General features: G+C 43.1%; 1 protein-coding gene across 3 annotated transcripts in view; it reads left to right on the forward strand.

Annotated features, from left to right (window-relative positions):
* Positions 1-18274, forward strand: part of LOC123761059 (PPP2R1A-PPP2R2A-interacting phosphatase regulator 1) — a 52336-nt gene that overhangs the window by 4517 nt on the left and 29545 nt on the right. For 2 of the 3 annotated variants that reach the window (XM_045746942.2, XM_045746941.2), the window contains exons 2-3: positions 1148-1377; positions 7477-7561. In XM_045746942.2, the coding sequence (XP_045602898.2) occupies positions 1184-1377; positions 7477-7561 (279 nt within the window). In that variant the 5' untranslated portion in view covers positions 1148-1183. Of the gene's footprint in view, positions 1-1147; positions 1378-3161; positions 3383-7476; positions 7562-18274 lie in introns of those variants that run through there. The other variant, XM_069339340.1, reaches the window with a different exon arrangement.

Here is an 18274-nt window from a genome sequence, read left to right on the forward strand (position 1 = left end):
GGTGTGGCAGCTCACTCTTGTTTTTGGGCTCACTATACCAATTTAGTGGTTCGTTATGGTCAACACACATGTAGATCGTTATATGCAATGTGTATGTGTGTATAGTGTAATAACAGCAAAAACACTATTTGATTGAGAGTAGAATATAATATATGTCACGTATATTAAGCCCATAATTTTGAGCATAGTGATGTTCCACACTTTGAACTATATAAATTCCACAAATTACACACTTTTGAATAATATTACAGCAAAAAATCGGAAGAAACAAATGAGAAATCAAAATATTTGTGGAACATTATATTCGCGGCAACTGCCGCCCCCACGGGGGTGGCTGGGCCGACTGACCTTGAGCGTTCCATTGTTCAGTGCCCATAATTTGCTCAACTTTCCAGCTCTATCACAGCTAAAGTATGTCACATACAATATTTTTTTTTAGTTTTCCGTGATCAAAGACTGCATTTTAACGATATAAGAAGATAAAATAATTTTTTGGAAAGAATTTATTTTCGTTGCACCATGGGTGTGTTATATTTTAATGCAGAGCAGTTCAGTGGTTAATAATTAACTATTATATATTATTAATGCAGTGTGTCTATTTATGCATTTGAAGCACAAGATGCAGTACATCAATTAGTATATTTACCTCGGTGTCCCATTTTCAAATATCAGCTAAGAAATAAGGGCTGAATTAGTAATAATAATAATAATATAATAACAATAGTTTATTTAGGTAAAAGTATATTCAAAGAAAATGAGTTACAAACAAAATGTTGGATTTTTAGATAGAGCTATATGTCTGTCTGTCTGTCCACGACTGTTCAACACCCTACTAATAAGAATTAAAAATATTGCTGGGCTGGAATGAAGGTGGATATATTTAAGAGGCACTTGGACAGGTTCTTGCAAGAAGTGCCGGACCAACCAGATAGTGGATATGTGGGCCTGCAGGCTGCTCCAAGCAACAGCCTGTTGGACCAAGTTATCACAAGTTGAGGCTAGCCCCAGGCCAGGCTCGGGTAGTAGAAAAACTCCCCAAAACCCTCTCCAGGTAAGCCAGTATATATTATGCCTAAAGCCACTAATACACACGATGTTTAGTGAGTGTTCACTATGTATATGTCATACATAATGTATATCTTTACAGTTTTTGGTGGTGAGAGGAGTAGAGAGCAGAGCCAAAATGGATGTAGATGTTAGTGGAGCCAGCGTTTCTGACAGTGAAGGATGCGGTAGTAGCTCAGCCTCCAGCCACGTGAGTGGGCAGGGTGGAGTTGGAGGAGGAAGCAAACTCAAGAGATCTAGTAGTGCTCCTATGATTAACCAACTAGTGCCACAAGGTCCCACTTCAGCTCCTCCAGTGTCATCAGCTTCTAGGTAACATATGTTTTTGCTTTTAGATTAATGTTATCATTGTCATTCATAGTACTGAATATTGTGCTGAATTTCCTGGGGAAACCCTAGTGGCTCCCTGAAGCTGTCTTGCTGAGATTGCCCCATACGAAAAGGTCACTTCAATCGCAGAAGTTCTGTTTGGCCCAGTTGACTAGCCCAGTAACCAGGAGGCCTGGTCGAGGACCGGGCCACGGGGACGTTGAACCCCGAAATCATCGCAAGGTAACCGCAAGGTAAGGTAACCTGTCTCGGACATAGTTTAGTTCATTTATTATGCACCCCATATCCATCCTGTGGGGGGGGGGATAGGGTTAGAGGCACATAATGGGTTCAGGTATTGAACCCCAATGTTTATTTAACTAAGTAAGTTACAGGCGATGAGTCACAATAACGTGGCTAAAGTATGTTGACCAAACCACACACTAGAGGGTGAAGGGACGACGACGTTTCGGTCCGTCCTGGACCATTCTCAAGTCGATTGTTACAATCGACTTGAGAATGGTCCAGGACGGACCGAAACGTCGTCGTCCCTTCACCCTCTAGTGTGCGGTTTGGTCAACTAAGTTACAGTCTTGATGAGCTGGTTACAAAATTCAATGCACATCGTCACTACCCCCCCGTGGATGGGGGTTTTCCTTATCTGCCATCAACTGGGGTTAGGCACCCATAAGGATAGGCATAACAAAACAAACCCCACATGGAAAGAAACTAAAACAAAACAACGAACAGAGATATAGAACTTACAATCCAGAGGAAACAAGCAAACGTCACACTCTACTGCCGCGCCGCTCGTCCGCACAGCCCTCCCCTCTCCGAGAGGGGGAATGGGGACACCCCAGACCTCACCATGCCGGGCTGCCTAGCACTCCAGTTCGTAAGCTAATGTCAACCGGGACAGGCCGCTCCAAGTGTTAATATCTCGGACGCCTTGTGTGAGACATACCATAGAGAAAACTGAAAGAAAGTAATGGCCTCATTGACATTTATTGCAACACTTGCAATGATAAACTTAGGAAACAGCAGAAACAACTAAAAGATAAAGCAAATGAGGAGAATAAAGATTAATTAGTTGAAGAGGTTGGGACCAGGGAAGCGTCAAGTGTTGTGAAAAATGATGGATCTTTACATGATATAGTTGAGGAAGTAATCAATGAGCATAGAGATGCAATACTAAAGGAACTGATTGAAGGCCACAAAGAGATGAAGGAGTTGCAGGAGGAACAAAAGGTTTTCATGAAAGAAGTTATAGACCTTAAAAAACAGATGATACACGTAAGGACAGGCTCCTTGGCCAACCAGACGGCTCTGGAGGGTAATCAGACACTGGTAGGGGGGGAAGAGAACTTGGCAAATGCAGGCAGATAAAGAGGCAGGTGCTCAAGAGAGGGATGCAAAAACCATGGATAGGCATAGATGAAAATACAACCTCTTTATAAGAAACCTTGCAAAAAAAATAGGACAAGAATGACAAGGAATTCATTTGAAGCAATGTTACAGAAATTGATAGGCAAGGTGGAAATACGGTGGTAACTTCGTTTACGAATTTAATCCGTTCTCAGAGATGGTTCACAAACCGAAACAAATTTTCCCGTAAGAAATAATGTAAATTTAATTAATCCATTCCACAAACACACACACACTCAAAAATATTAACTTTAAAATACAATTTATACAGAAACTCATAATTTTTTATAAAATTCATATTTTTTATACACAAAACAATCAGGTTTAAATATAAACCTTAAATAAAATAAGTGAACATTTAACTGCACTTTACCTTTACTGAGGACCTGTTGGCGTATGGGAGACGGTGAGGAGGGAGGGAAGAGCGTTGTTCCTGGGGAACACCCCTCGGGAAATGCATCCAGAAAGTCAGCAAGCTTTACAGACACCTGGAGGGTTCATACAGTAAGGGCCTTGAAACTGCCAAACAACTCCACAGATGATTTCACAGAACAAGGAATTCACTCAAACTAGTTTGAAACATGTTAGTACCAATCACCACCATCAGGCAGCCCTCAGGTGGTTCCCATGACCAGTCAGTTCTGTTGCTGATATTATAGTGGCAGCTGCTACCTGTCATGCTCTGGTCTGCCAGTCATGAGCAAGCCTTGCTGCCTCAAGCTATGTGCTGGCCATCCTTGGGCACTGTCCTGCAGGGGCTGTTTGCTTTTTCTTTATTTTAGTGCCAGCTTCACGTGTGTGTTCTGTCTAGCTTGTTGTGTAGGCATGACTCGTGTTGTATCTCAGGCTTCATGCACTCAAGATTTTCATCCCTAGGTGCCTGCTAATGCTGCCCCTTGCACATAGATATCTTCTCTAGTGTGTTTGGGAGTTTGCCTCCGAGAACTCAGTTCACTGGGGTACAGAGCCTCGCCTTGGGCTAGTCATAAATCTTTGATTCCTCTGCTTGAGTCCTTGAATGGGGACATTCTTTTGGTTTTGCTGGGGCACACTAGGGTTCTTGTGCTTATTTATATAGTGTGCCATGGTCACCATTCATAGCATGGTTGTTTTGGCTGTATTTGATGACTATTCTTCTGGCCAGCAGCCTCGGTGCCTGGGGTTTTCTGCATGGTTAGCAGCCTTCAGGCTCTGGTGGTTCTATCACGAGTCTATGGCATGGTCCATTATGGATTGGTCTATTGAGTCCACGCTTGTTGAGTGTAAGCTTGAAGGGTGTTCATCATCTTCTAAGATGATGAACATCATCTTAGAAAATGATGTTCCTCATCTTCTAAGATGATCATTCTTTCTGCCTCTGCCATGCTGCCAGCTGGGTTGGTAACATTTGACCCCGAGTCCTGTGAGAAGTGTTCTCACTAGGGTCTTTGCTCTTACTGATGTTGCTTTTAGGTTAGAAGCTTTTCAGGTAGCTGCTGCTTTGTAAGTTTGATTTACTTGGATTAGGTGTTTACTTCATATTGATCATCTGGATGCCTTGGAGTTATTCGCCTGTGTTATTTAGGGACTTGGAATTAGAGGTGTTTGTGACCTTCGCCTAGACTTAAGTTCACACCACCTTGTCCTTCCCTTGCAGGTATGGTTTGCCTGTTTCTGGTCTTCCCTCCTGGCTCCGGCCCCAAAGTGCCTGAGAGTTTTAGACTCAGGTTGGGGTTTAGCTTGGATTGTAGCTTGGCCTTCTCTGGGGGTGGTCCCACTGGGGTTTTGGGGCATTTGCCTTTATAACTGCCCCCCTGCCCCAATTCTCCTTGGGAGGGTGCCTTTCTGTTGCAGGTGCCAGAACAAACATGGGTGTCTTCAAGAGAAAACGGGATAGTTTTCTTCAAGAAGTGCAGAACCAACTGGGCTCTGAAGGATATGTGGGCCTGTGGACCGCTCCAAGCAACAGCCTGTTGGACCAAGCTCTCACAAGTCAAGCCTGGTCCTTGGCTGGACTTCTGGAGTAGAAGAGCTCTCAGAACCCTATCCAGGTACAATCCAGGTACAGACTGACTGCCCCAGAGTCTTCATGACAGACTTCTGGAGAGGCAGAGGAGGGGCCTTGGGTGCCCTTTAATCCTTTGTGGACATTTGTCCTTTCTTTAGAGGATCTTTTTCCTCAGGGGAAGAATTCTCTTATCCCACTGTGTTCTGCGTTCCCACTGTGTTCTATGTTCTCGGGTTCGATTCCGAGTCCTGTTCAATGCCTTGGAGTCACCTTATTGCCGGAGGTTTCTGTTTTGACATGTTGCTCCTTCGGTAGTTGCCACAAATTTGTTTCAGCACCACCTGTGAATTTTGGACCACTTTTTTTTTCTCTCTCTCTGATGGATCTGGCTTCTTTTGAGTACATGTCTACTAGGCTTACTGGCTGTGGTGTGAGGTCTCAGGTTCATCCTGGCTGATTGACAAAACTCTCTTTTCCTTGGGAAGGTTGGCAGGGGTTCTGTTAGACCTATGCACATTACTCCCCCACCAGACCAGTGCCACCCCACCCCCAACCAGACCAATGCTGCCACCCCCCCCCCCCCACACCAGACCAATGCCATCCCCCATCAGACCAACACCTTCCCCCACCAGACCAACACCTTCCCCCACCAGACCAATGCCATCGCATTGTCTCGAGGTGAATTCTGTCTTTCAGATGTTCCTGGGCAGCACTTCTTTTGCTCTGCTCTAGAACTGCCTGTTTGCCCTGGCGCTCCACAAGGATGTGGGCAAGGGACGGGAAGGGTATTGAACTATCAGGGGAAAGCACTAAGCCATTACGACTATATTTCACTGGAATGGGGTCAGGATAGTGATTTGGTATGGGACGGGTGGAAGGAATGGTGCCCAACCACTTGGACGGTCAGGGATTGAGTGCCGACCTGCATGAAGCGAGTCCGTCGCTCTACCGTTCAGCCCAAGTGGTTGGGAAGGATGTGGGCAACTGGCAGCCCCATTTGCAGTTGCATGTGCTGTTTGGGGCCCTTGTTGCAGAGGACCACAAGACATGCTCGGACTTGGCGGAAGTCTTGCATGTTTGGGTCCTCGTAGCGGGGCTTTCTGATGCAATGTCCATGAGGACGTGGCATCTCTACATTCTGCTCTGGGTGTGAAAGCCTTGATGGCCTTACATATGGTTAGATCATTTTAGCCCATTCATTTAATTTAACCTGATCTCTTACCCATTTGGTCTGCCTCCCTCTCTTCACCTCTTTTCTTTCCTGAGGATGACAGTGCACAGGTTTTGTTTGCAACAGCTTTCTCTTGTTGCCCCATTGATCATTTATTGTTTTCTTAGGGTTCTATTCCTGATTAGAGGCTCTCTGATAGGGTGGGGACCTCACCTGATGTGGGTCAAGGTAGGTTCCTTCTCTGCTGAACATTGCCATTACATGTTGCATAAAGATGCTTCCGCTTGTGTTTCGTGCCAGCCCTTTGATGGTTTGCCCCTTTGACATTACTGTGGAGGGGGTGACTGGTACATTTTGCCAGCTCCTGGTCCCGTGACTTGTATGCTTTTTGGATCATTCCCTCGGCCGACAGTGAGTTGGTCGGTCCCTCCCCCATTCATTTGGTTGAGTCTTGCAAGTCAAGGGGGGTCCTTCCCCAGCACTGCATTGGGTCATTGCAGGTTGGTTGGACTTTAGTGTAGTCAAGGTAATCTCGATCTGTCAGTGGGTGTCCTGTTCCAAAGTTCTGGTTGTTCCCAGTCCCAGAGGGGGACTGGGCAGACCTACGATACGTCTTCAATTTTTTGGGATTGAACAGCATCATTCCTGTTGGACTTTCTGGGTGACCACTTTGGGCAAGTTCATCTGCTACTACAGGCTGAGCCTGGATGGTGTCCTTGGACCTCAAGGTTGCTTATTGACATGCTCCTAACCATCCAAGGTTCAAGGACTGGCTAGGTTTTGTTGTGGGGTGTCAGGCTTACTGCTTTAGGGACCTTCCCTTTGTCTTGTATCTGTCCCCCCATGCGTTTATCAGGTTAGCGCGGGTCATTGTGGCCTGGCTTCATCTCTTAGGGGTGTGTGTGTTGGCCTACCTCAATGACTGGCTGGTGTGGAGTCCCCCAGCCAGTCTGCATGTCAGCTGGCCAGGGTTCTTTTTTTTTTCTTTTCGACTCTTCAGGTTCCTAGTGAAACCGAAAAGTTCACAAAAATCAAGTCTTAGTTGATTCCATTCCTGGTTCAAACTTGGCTGGGCCTTGTTTGGGACTCTTAGTTGGCTTGTGTGTGTGTATCTCTAGTGGCTTTGCACTACCTGCAGTTTTATTGCCGTCAGATGTTTGATTGGCCCCAAGTGACTTGCCAATTGGTTGAGCAAATGGAACAAATGTTTTGTTTCAGAAATTTCTTCTGTTTAATCTCATAACCTTTATCAGCATGTCTAAAACTACCTCTGATGAAATTTTAAAGTAAAATAAAATTTTGAAGGAAAAGTAGAATTTGGCATTTTAAAACTAAATAAAAACAGGGTTGTTGGAAGGTGTTGGAAACTGAACTAGACTGTACCAAGAGTCAAGGCAACAAAATCAGGGGAAATATTTAAAAAAGTGTTTATTTCATAAATACTCTTTTTGATACTGCAACCTAACTGTTAAGTTTATTTGGAATTAGTAAATGTTTTTTCTCGTTTGTAATTTTTCAGGGATGCTGCTGCATTGGGGGATGTTCCAGGAAGTCAACCTCGGGTACGCCGTTTCAGTGCTTCTTTTGGCCCAGTGTCCCCTCTGGTACGTGATTGTATTCATAAGTTATTTTAAATAGCTGCATAAAATTCATTCATTTGTTTCATCAACATTACTTTTTCTTTGCCACTTTTTACTAATATACCGAGCTCTAATTTTGTGTATAATTTTGTAGCTTCTTTGTTCCCCCTTGTCCCTTGTCTTCCTTTTAGTGAGATAAGGGACAAATCTTAACATTTTGTTAACACTTATTTCAAAATGTTAATAAACCCAAAATTTATTAATATTTTGTAGACTACACTCAATGACAAATATTTTTCAGCCAATAAAAGATACTGGTTTACATGTTTGAAAGCAAAATGAAAGTCTTATGTTAAATATAAAAAAGGACATTTGAAGTTCTAATGAATGACTTTAATTCTGTAACTCTTTACCCTGACATTATCTTCCAGCATACTAGCAAATCTCACTGTTGGGGAAACCTTGAATACAGACATACGAGCATTAAGCTGGGAGCAGAATATCTTTTGAGGATGAGATGCATTTCCTTGGGCTGATCTTTGACAGGAGACTCACGTGGGTCTTTAATCTTGGGTTGTTAAGACTGCACTTACACATTCCTTAAATCTTTAGAGAGCATTAGCTGTGAGAGCTGAAGTATGGGGTGTGAAGTATGTTCCTCTGCTACTCTAGCTAGGTTGAGAACCATAGATTCCATCCTTAACTGTGCTGGCATTTGTCTGATAACCTATGATTTCCAGACATTAATCTATAGCAGATTGGTGGATGCAGGGGAGTTGTCTGTGGCTTTGTGATGTCATATCATTGTTGGCATGGTGATGGTATCATATCCAAAGGATACAAAGTTTTCTAATTTTTGCCTAGTCTTAGGTAATACACTCCTTCACTCAGGTTTCTCAGTTATCCCAGTACTCCTTGGGTTTTTTCCTAAGATAGTTTCCTGCAGTTACTTTATTAGTTCGAAGGGCAAAACTACCAATGATGATTTATTGTTGTAATTTTTAAAATGCTCTTTCCTCTATGAAGGCTCTGCTCCTGTATATACTTTTGGCTCTTATGTCTGGTGCTAGCTTTGAATTTGGAGCTATCTTTCCTGGCTATTGCCTCTGTTATAATTTCTGTCACAGCATCCAGTTTTACTGCTAGAAGATTAGTTTTATGTAAGGAGCCCCGTTGGCTTCCTGAAGCTATCCGAACTGATATAGTGCTATATCAGTTGAGGGTTATCAGTCACAGTTCTTATGCCTACTGGGGACCACGAGCCAGAATAGGGCCCACTCAGAGAGGAGCAGGGAGCAGTGGCCTATGAGCACTTTACATTTAAAGTATGACATATTTGTCATCGACCGGGGAAGAACTCCAGAAAAATAGGCGAATCAAAACAGACCACTGTCTGGTTGAAAATTGAGGACCACTGTATGTTGTCCTCAAAATAGCAAAAGAACTCCCCTAGAAAGAAAACCAACAAGCAACATTTCATCAATTCCCCCCCCCCCCCTCAATAGCACAACCCCCACCCCTCCATGGGGGAAGGGGAAGTCGACCCGGGTGAGCTGGCAACCCACCACCTCAGTTCTTGAACTGATGTGTTAGCAGTCGGATGTCGCTACTGGCCTCGGTTTCCTATTCTGGATTTTTGCCTTCTGTGGCTGTTCCTGCACTTGTGTTGTGTGTTGGTCAGGTGTATTAGTGTACTGAAGCTGTACGTGCCTAGGGACACATTCCCAAGGTGCTCCATAAGTACTGCCCTTGAATTTCAGGGTTATCTTCCCTGGGACGTTCGGGACTCGCTCCCCATTGAGGACCTCCTTGCTTGTGGTTGTCTTTGTCCTTGGGGTGCATTAGGGGGGTTTTAGGGCTTTCTATCTTGCTCTGTGTAGGCATGAGTTTTCAGCTGGTTGGAGTGCATTGTGGCGAGTGCTATCTGCTATACGCTATCAAACAGTGAGCAGACTTCTCACTGGCTGCTAGTTTGCTAGTTGTGGGGTTTCAAGGGTCTTTGTGTTTTTCTCGTTACTGGCTTTACTGTGGAAAGCCCCATCGGCTTCCTGGAGCTATCAGATTGATATTAGTTATATTAGTCTGGGGCTTCAGTCAATTGGATTTCTGCCTACCGGGGACCACGAGCCAGAACCTGGCCCCCCCTCAGAGAGGCGCAGGGAGCAATGGCCTAAGGAAACCCCAATGTGTTTGGGAGTATTCCATGTCTGCCATCGACCAGGGTTTTAGGCACCCAGAAAGATAGACGTCCCAAAACAAACCCCACATGGTAGGAAATTGCAAACCCAAGACTGAACAGAGAACCAGAACTTCCCCCAAAAGAAACAAGGAAACCAGCAAACGTCATCAGCCCACCGTGCTACTTGTCTACATCTCCCCTCGCACCCCCCAGGAGGAGGAGGGGACTCCCACTCCGGCAGCCCTTTTCCCAGTTCGTAGACTGAAGCTGACTTGGGCGGTTGTCGACTCTGGCCTCGGTTTCCCTCTCAACTGTTACTACTATTTATTTTTTATTTTTTTCACACACAACCCCCAGGGATCAGTCTGTAACAGCTGTCTAACTTCCAGGTACCTATTTACTGCTAGGTAATAGGGGCATCAGGGTGAAAGAAACTGCCCATTTTGTTTGCCTGGTCCGGGAATCGAACCCGGTCCACAGGATTACGAGTCCCGCGTGCTGTCCACTCAGCTACCAGATCCCTGGTAGTGTTGCCTGCTGATTGTGGTGCGGTAACCAAGTGAAGGTAATGTACTGGGGCTGCATGCGATTAGGGCTACCTTCCCTAAGTGCCCTGTAAGTACTATCCTTGGATTCTAGGTTTATCTTCCCAAGGGCCTTTGGGATCTCGCGCCTGTAAGGGGTTACTGCTGCTCGGCATTGACCCCACCCTTGGGGCCAGCTGGGGAGTCATGGCCTTTGTTTGCCTCTGGGTAGGGAGTGGTGGGTGTTTGCTGGTTGGGGCACAAGGTGCTGCGCAGCTCACCTACATAATGGCAACTGTGTTTTCTGTTCCTCTGTTGTTGTTGTGCTTTTGTGGAGTTTTTCTTTTCTTCTTGTTTTTCTGCTGGGGGGGGGGGGGGAGTCTGCCTAGGGTTTTTGTGTGGCCCTCCTCCAAGCCTACATGCTTGTACACTTCACAGGGGTTCAGTTCGCCCTCTTATCTTGGTGGTTGTTGGCGATTCCTATACGGGCTCAACCGGCTTTGCAGCCCCATTGTCTGGGATTCCCGAAGGGATGCGCCCCCTTGCGGTCCCTGGAATACCCTGTCAGAGCTTGGCTGACCAATGGACTTGTCGTTCAAGTTCCATCTCGCCTTGTGCGAGTTTGCAGGTTGTTCGTCGCCCTTGTCTCAGGGTGATGATCACTGGTTTTGCCTCCGTCATGCTGCTTGTTGGGTTGCTAACACCTTCGACCTGGAGTCATGTGGGTCTTACTCCCCACTTCTTCCCCACTAGGGTGCCTGGTGGCCGAGTGGACAGCACTCAGGACTCATAATCCTGGGGATCAGGGTTTAATGCCCGGCGATGATGGAAAACAAATGGGCAGCTTCTTTCACCCTGATGCCTCTGTTACCTAGCAGTAAATAGGTACCTCGGAGGTAGACAGTTGTTACGGGCTGCTTCCTGTTTGTGTGTGTGTAATTACTTAAGTGTAGTTACAGGATGAGAGCTACGCTCATGGTGTCCCATCTACCCAGCACTAAAATAACATTCATTTGGGCTCGAGCTGACGACTGTCCGGCCACCGGCGGTAGACCCTACTCTGAGGCCGTGACTATTCCTCCAATCCACACAAGTGTGTAATTACCTAACTGTAGTTACAGGATGAGAGTTACGCTCATGGTGTCCCATCTCCCCAGCACTCTTTGTCATATAACGCTTTGAAACTATTGACGGTCTTGGCCTCCACCACCTTCTCACCTAACTTGTTCCAACCGTCTACCACTCTGTTTGCGGAAGTGAATTTTCTTATTTTTTCGGCATCTGTGTTTAGCTAGTTTAAATCTATGTCTTGTTCTTGAAGTTCCAGGTCTCAGGAAATCTTCCCTATCAATTTTATCAATTCCTATTACTATTTTGTATGTAGTGATCATTTCACCTCTTTCTTTTAGTTTTGGCATATTTAATGCCTCTAACCTCTCCTCGTAGCTCTTGCATTTCAGTTCTGGGAGTCACTTAGTAGCATGTCTTTGCACCTTTTCCAGTTTGTTGATGTGCTTCTTAATATATGGGCACCACACAACCACTGCATATTCTAGCCTTGGCCTAACAAAAGTCGTGAACAATTTCTTTAGTATATCGCCATCCATGTATTTAAAAGCAATTCTGAAGTTAGAAAGTGTGGCATAGGCTCCTCGCACAACATTCTTTGTGGTCCTCAGGTGATAGTTTTCTATCTAGAACCACCCCTAGATCTCTTTCTTTATCAGAATTCTTTAAAGATTTCTCACATAATATATAGGTTGTGTGGGGTCTATGTTCTCCTATTCCACATTCCATAACATGGCATTTATTAACATTAAATTGCATTTGCCAAGTGGTGCTCCATATACTTATTTTGTCCAGGTCTTCTTGATGGGCATAACAATCATCTAGGTTTTTTATCCTTCCTATTATCTTAGCATCATCAGCAAACATGTTCATATAATTCTGTATACCAACTGGTAGATCATTTATGTAGACAGTAAACATCACTGGTGCAAGAACTGAACCCTGTGGTACTCCACTTGTGACATTTCTCCAGTCCGATACATTGCCTCTGATTATTGCCCTCATTTTTCTATCAGTCAAAAATTTTCATCCATGTTAGAAGCTTACCTGTCACCCCTCCAATATTTTCCAGTTTCTTATGTGGAACTCTGTTGAAAGCAGTTTTTAGGTCCAGATAGATGAAGTCAACCCAACCATCTCTTTCCTGTAAAATCTCTGTGGTTCGATCATAAAAAATGAGTAAATTCGATACACAGGATCTTCCAGAACAAAAACCATACTCTGTCTGATATTATATCATTTCTCCCTAGGTGTTCTACCCATTTAGTTTTTATTAGTTTTTCCAATACTTTCACTATTACACTTGTCAATGATACAGGTTTATAATTGAGGGGTCTTCCCTGCTGCCACTTTTGTAGATTGGAACTATGTTAGCCTGTTTCCACACGTCTGCTATGACTTCTGTACACAGGGATGCCTGAAAGATCAGATGAATTGGAATGCTGAGCTCAGATGCACACTCTCTCAGAACCCATGGTGAAACTCCATCTGGGCCAACTGCTTTGTTCTTACTGAGCTCCTTTAGCATATTTTCCACCTCATCTCTAGATACCTCTATACGCTCTATATTATTCTCTGGAATTCTTATTGTGTCTGGTTCTCTGAAGATTTCATTTTGTACAAACACACTTTTGGAACATTTTGTTTAATGTTTCACACATTTCCTTTTCATTTTCCGTGAATCTGTTTCCTATTTTCAACCTCTAGATATTATCCATTACCTGCAATTTGTTGTTTATGAATTTGTAGAATAGGCCCAGTTCTGTTTTACATTTATCCGCTATCTCTTTTTCATAATGTCTTTCTGCCTCTCTTCTTACTGCCGTATAGTTGTTTCTTGCATCTTTGTATTGCTAGTATGCTTGGGGGTTTGGCCTCTTCCTATACTGATTCCATTTTTGTGTCTTTTGGTCTCTGGCCCTCTCGCAATTTCTGTTGAACCAATCCTGTTTTCTGGCCCTGCATCTCTGTTTTGGTATGAATGTTTGTGTGCCTTCATCGTATATTTTGCAAAATTTGGCACACATTTCATTTACTTCCCCTGCCTAGCAGCAAGTCTGTCCAATTACACATTAACCCTTAAACTGTGCATGGCGTATATATACGCCCTGAGTAACATGTCCCATGGTGCGCATGGCGTATATATACGCCATAGGGTGCCAGGCCTGATTCAAATGGCCCGCGGCTACACGGGGTTCACAGTAGCTTCCTCAGGGCTCTTGTAAACAGATGCCATTTAAAAAAAAATCGTGGGCAATATTCTCAGGTGTGAGAGGCACAGTACTGTTGGAGCAACCAAGGCCGGCGCACGCAGCATGAGCGAACAGCATTGCTGTTCAGCTTGTGACCACAGCATCGCCGAAAAATGTCAAAATAAATATATAATTGTTATTATTTAGCGATGACAATATTACAGATGACCCATGACTGATATAAATAACCAGGGTTGTGATAATAGCAGGATTGTTGTAATAATTAGCGCTGTGGGAGGAGTGATGCCGAGAGATGGAGGGAGACAGCATCGTTTACTGACTGTGTGGCTAGCTGTTATTGTTTGCATTCACCATACCAGGTCAGTGGTTCTCTATGGTGAACACAAATGTAGATACTTATATATAATGTGTGTATTAGTGTAATAACAGCAAAAGGATTATGCTGGGAGGAGCCATATGGGTGACGGAGGTGACGTCGTCTGCACGATTTGTCTAGCTGTTTAGAGGGTGGCCACTATGCTCTTTGGGCGCACTACAAGCTTAGGTGTACAGTTACGGTGCATAAAACGTGTAGATATTTATATATAATGTGTGTATATAGGGTAATAACACTGCAAAAGGTATTGTTGGGGGAGAAAGTTTAGTGCGTGTGACCTTGAAAGAGTGAGGGAGCCGCCAGCCGCCATCTGTGTATAGCGACGACTCTTAGTGCCTGAACTAACTATATCAGCTTAGCTGTACAGTTGTGGTGAACAAAATATATACATACTTTTATATAATGTCTGTATATAGTGTAATAACACCACAAATGGTATTGTTGGGGGAGAAAGTTTAGTGCGTGTGTTGAGGGAGTGGCAGCGAGTGGCTGGCTGGTGTGTGGCGGTAACTCTTCGTTGCTTTTCGGCTCTCAATACCAACTTAGTGGTTCGTTATGGTGACCAAAACATGCAGATACTTATATATAACCTGTGTATAGAGTGTAATAGCAGCAAAACTACAGGTATTTGTTTATTGTTTTATAAACATAATAATTGAATCACTAATATGCACATCATACTTTTGAGTATAGCGATTATTCACCACTTTTATTATATAAATATATTACAATACACACTATTGAATAATATTACTGCAAAAAAACTAAGAAAAAATCAATTGGAGACATTGAAACAATTAGGTAATGATATCTTTGTGGCAACTCCCATCTGTCAGCGCGGGTGACGCTGACCGGGTCTGACGACCACTCTGTCAACACCCACTTTTGCCAGACTTCCTCGGACAATTGCGCCCAAAATATGTCACCTACGATTTTTTTTTTATTTTTTCCGTGCTCAGGGGACACAAATTAACATGTTTAGAAAACGAAAAAAAATTTTTGAATTTTTTTTTTCTTGGGCACAGGGGTGTAAATGTCCCAAGGATCCCTGAGCAGTGTAAGGGTTAAAAAAATTTCAAAGTTCCCCATAGTGACCTCTCCTTAAATCGAGTTTATCATCTGTTTCAATGTCCCCATTTTCTTCTAGATGATATCTTAAAGCATATTTAATGTCTAACAGGACGTGATCACTCTTTCCCAAGAGTGATCAAATAGAAAATAGAAATAAGTTTATTGAGGTCAAGGGGGGAAGGTACTAGATGTCAAATATCTCTTCTTTTCTTGTGAATACTAAATCCAGTACTGACGGTACATCTCCTTCCCTCATTCTTGTGGCCAGGCGCTTTGTGTGTTGATACAAGAATGTCTCCAGAATGAGGTTCACAAATCTGCATGTCCAAAAGTCCTCTGTTCTTACTTCATAGGCCTCCCAGTCTATTGCTTTAACCACCGTGCTGCGCGGAGTTTATCGAGAAATTCCCCCGGTGCGCATGAAATGAAGTGTCCCTAAAAAATTATTTTTTTCTTCGTAAAATGATAAATTCCCTTACCTGAACATGTCTGTGTAAAAATAAGTACCAAATTCCACTTACTTTGGCTGTAGGGATGTGGACAAGATGCACGGTGACGTCATCAGGGCCTGGTCGCCCGTGCGTGACTCGCCAAGACACGGTCGCGCGGGCCATTCAAGCACCGGGTGTTGCCACAAATATATTTTCAATTATTTGTTTTATGTATTTCCAATGCGGTTTTATTTGTTTTTTTATCGTATATGATGCATATTTGTGTTCTTTACAATATGTATACAGTAGAACGTTCATAATGTTCCATGGAACTGTGATACATGTGTCAGTAATGTGTCCACAATAAATGTTTATTGTCGCAATATTACCTGTTAAAAATTCCCCAAAATTACAATACGTACAGTTTCACACACTATTTACACAGTAACACACTGTATTACACACACAGGACTTTGGAAGCGAGTAATAATCAACGAAGTAGCCGATGGTACACAGCACGACTTCACTCTCAGTGCACCAGGCACAGATAAATTTTCGCTTCCTGTTTCTTCATTTTGTGTGCTTGCAAATAACGCACTCACGTACACCCTTGGCTTTAGAACTTGTAGGTTGTATGTAACCAAGCTTGTAAAGCATAAGGTAGTATTGAAAAGATTATAGGAAAAGATAAATTTGTAAGGTAGTCTTGAAAAGATCGCTTTGTATGGTCCTACACAGGAAGAGATTCAGCTTACCTCAAGAGTGTCCGTCAGTTGGGAAGAGATTCAGGTATTCTTGAAAATATCTAAGGAAACCACTACCATGGAAGCCGCTAACACTGTTCATCTATGCTATTTGTATCAGATGCATCACCACTGAACGCAGAAAACGATTCATCTAAGTATCATCTAAATAAATAGCATAGGATTGCAAGGGTAACGCTCAGAGCTACAACTGGATACGCTCGCTATATCGTCCTCATAGGTGCTGTATCACTTGCATCCGACCTTTGTGTTAGATCCTTATTGCGCCTGGCTTCCCCAATATTATGACCCTTATGTTCTTCAAACAATAAGGTTTGAATTTCATCGACAGAGCATTATCTTTCAACACCACGTCGGATAGGTGTTTGAGAGCCAGAGGCGCGTGGGCCACCCATGGTTGCTCATTCAGTACTAACCCAGCCAGCAGCCCTAGGGCATTCTGAGATTTTTTTCGAAGATGGCTGCCTCTCACTGGAGGTCCTAAGAGTCCATTTCGTACACAACCAACCTCGTACACATTTAGAATTGGTTACGAAAAATCAAAACGAGTTTTCTCGGTAGGCGCAGTTTCCCGCCGAGCGAGAAAACTAGGTTGGCGCAGTTAAGTGGTTAAAGTTGAAGTCCCCCCAGTATCAACAGTCATGATTTATCTTTATCTGCTTGTACAATAATACTGTATCTCTCATGACCATTATGAGGCCCTCTCGTTTGTCATCCAGTTCTTGCTTTGTCCATGTGTTGCTTGCTGGTGGGCTGTAGGCATTTAAAATTATCAGCTTATCTCGATTCCAGATCTGCAATGCCATTATGTCAATATCTCGAGTGTTTTCAAATATTATCTCTCTTACCTTCAAGTGTTCTTTCACCAGCTCAGCCACTCCTCACTTCCTAATTTTCCTGTCACGTCTCCAAACTGAATAGCCCCTTGGGAATACAACTTCATTTAATATATTTCCTTCAAGTTTCATCTCTGATAATGCGACAATATCTGGGACCCTAAGCCGAGTTATATCTTGCAACTCCAAAGCTTTTTACCTCACTCCGTCTATGTTGGTATATACAATTTTCAGGAACATGTTCCTTTTTCCTTTGCTCTTTACTCCCCCTTCCACTACTGATTTTGTTGCTTTGTTTTTATGTACCATTTCACAAGCTTTCCAATCCCTGGCACTTTGTAGAAAAAAGAATTTGTCTTCTTCATTTCTATCCCCATTTAGACATTTTGCTTCAATTAGGTTCATTTTCAGTTTTTCTCCGTCTTCCTTTTAGAGGTCTTGTCTTATTGACCAAAGTTTGCCAACCTCATCACTCTGCAATTTCCTGGCATTTCTAAGCACTTCCATCATGTTTTTCACTCCATTAAACGTCACCCTTAAGGGACGGTTCTTGTCTTTCTCATATTTTCCTATTCTTCTAAAATCACTGACATTTTCCTTTGAGCCTTCTCCTAAACCTACTATTTTCTCTATGATTTTCATCTCTTCTGCTGCTTGGTCCACCCTAGATGAAATTTCCTTCACTAAACATCCAAAAATTATTATGTACTTCTATCTGTAGTGTTTTGTACTAGTTTACTGTTGGTAACCAGTTCTTTCCTAATTGCTTGCCTAATTTCAGCTTCTTGTTGGTCATTTCTAGTTTTGACTTCTGAACACACTTCCTTGATTCTCTTTCTCTTTTACAACTTGGGCATATGTCACTTTTATTTCTTCTTTATACTTTTCTAGTTCTTTATTAGCCTCCTCTATTTGAGTTGCCATTGAAGTTTCTCATTGCATCTCCTTGCCTAACTCCATGTTAGCCTTCAGGCTCCCTTCAAGTTGTTCACCATATGAGTCTATTTTCTATTTTAATTTCTTCAAATTCCCTACTCTTTACTTTCCATGTCTCATTATCCTTTACTAGTTTCTTGATGTGTTCCTCCTGCATCCTTACCTTATCAGTCAAGCTGGAAATTTCCATATCTTGCTGGAAAATACTTCCTTTTAAATTACACCAAGGTAAACAAATAGCAATGGCTAGTATTATATCAAAATCTTGGGAACCCCTTAAAGAATTTTTGTCTTATTTGGTGATTTCTCTTATCGAATTCCAAATATATTTTCTATTTT

This window comes from Procambarus clarkii, chromosome 41, assembly GCF_040958095.1.
Source record: "Procambarus clarkii isolate CNS0578487 chromosome 41, FALCON_Pclarkii_2.0, whole genome shotgun sequence".
In the NCBI taxonomy this organism is placed as follows: Eukaryota; Metazoa; Arthropoda; class Malacostraca; order Decapoda; family Cambaridae; genus Procambarus; species Procambarus clarkii.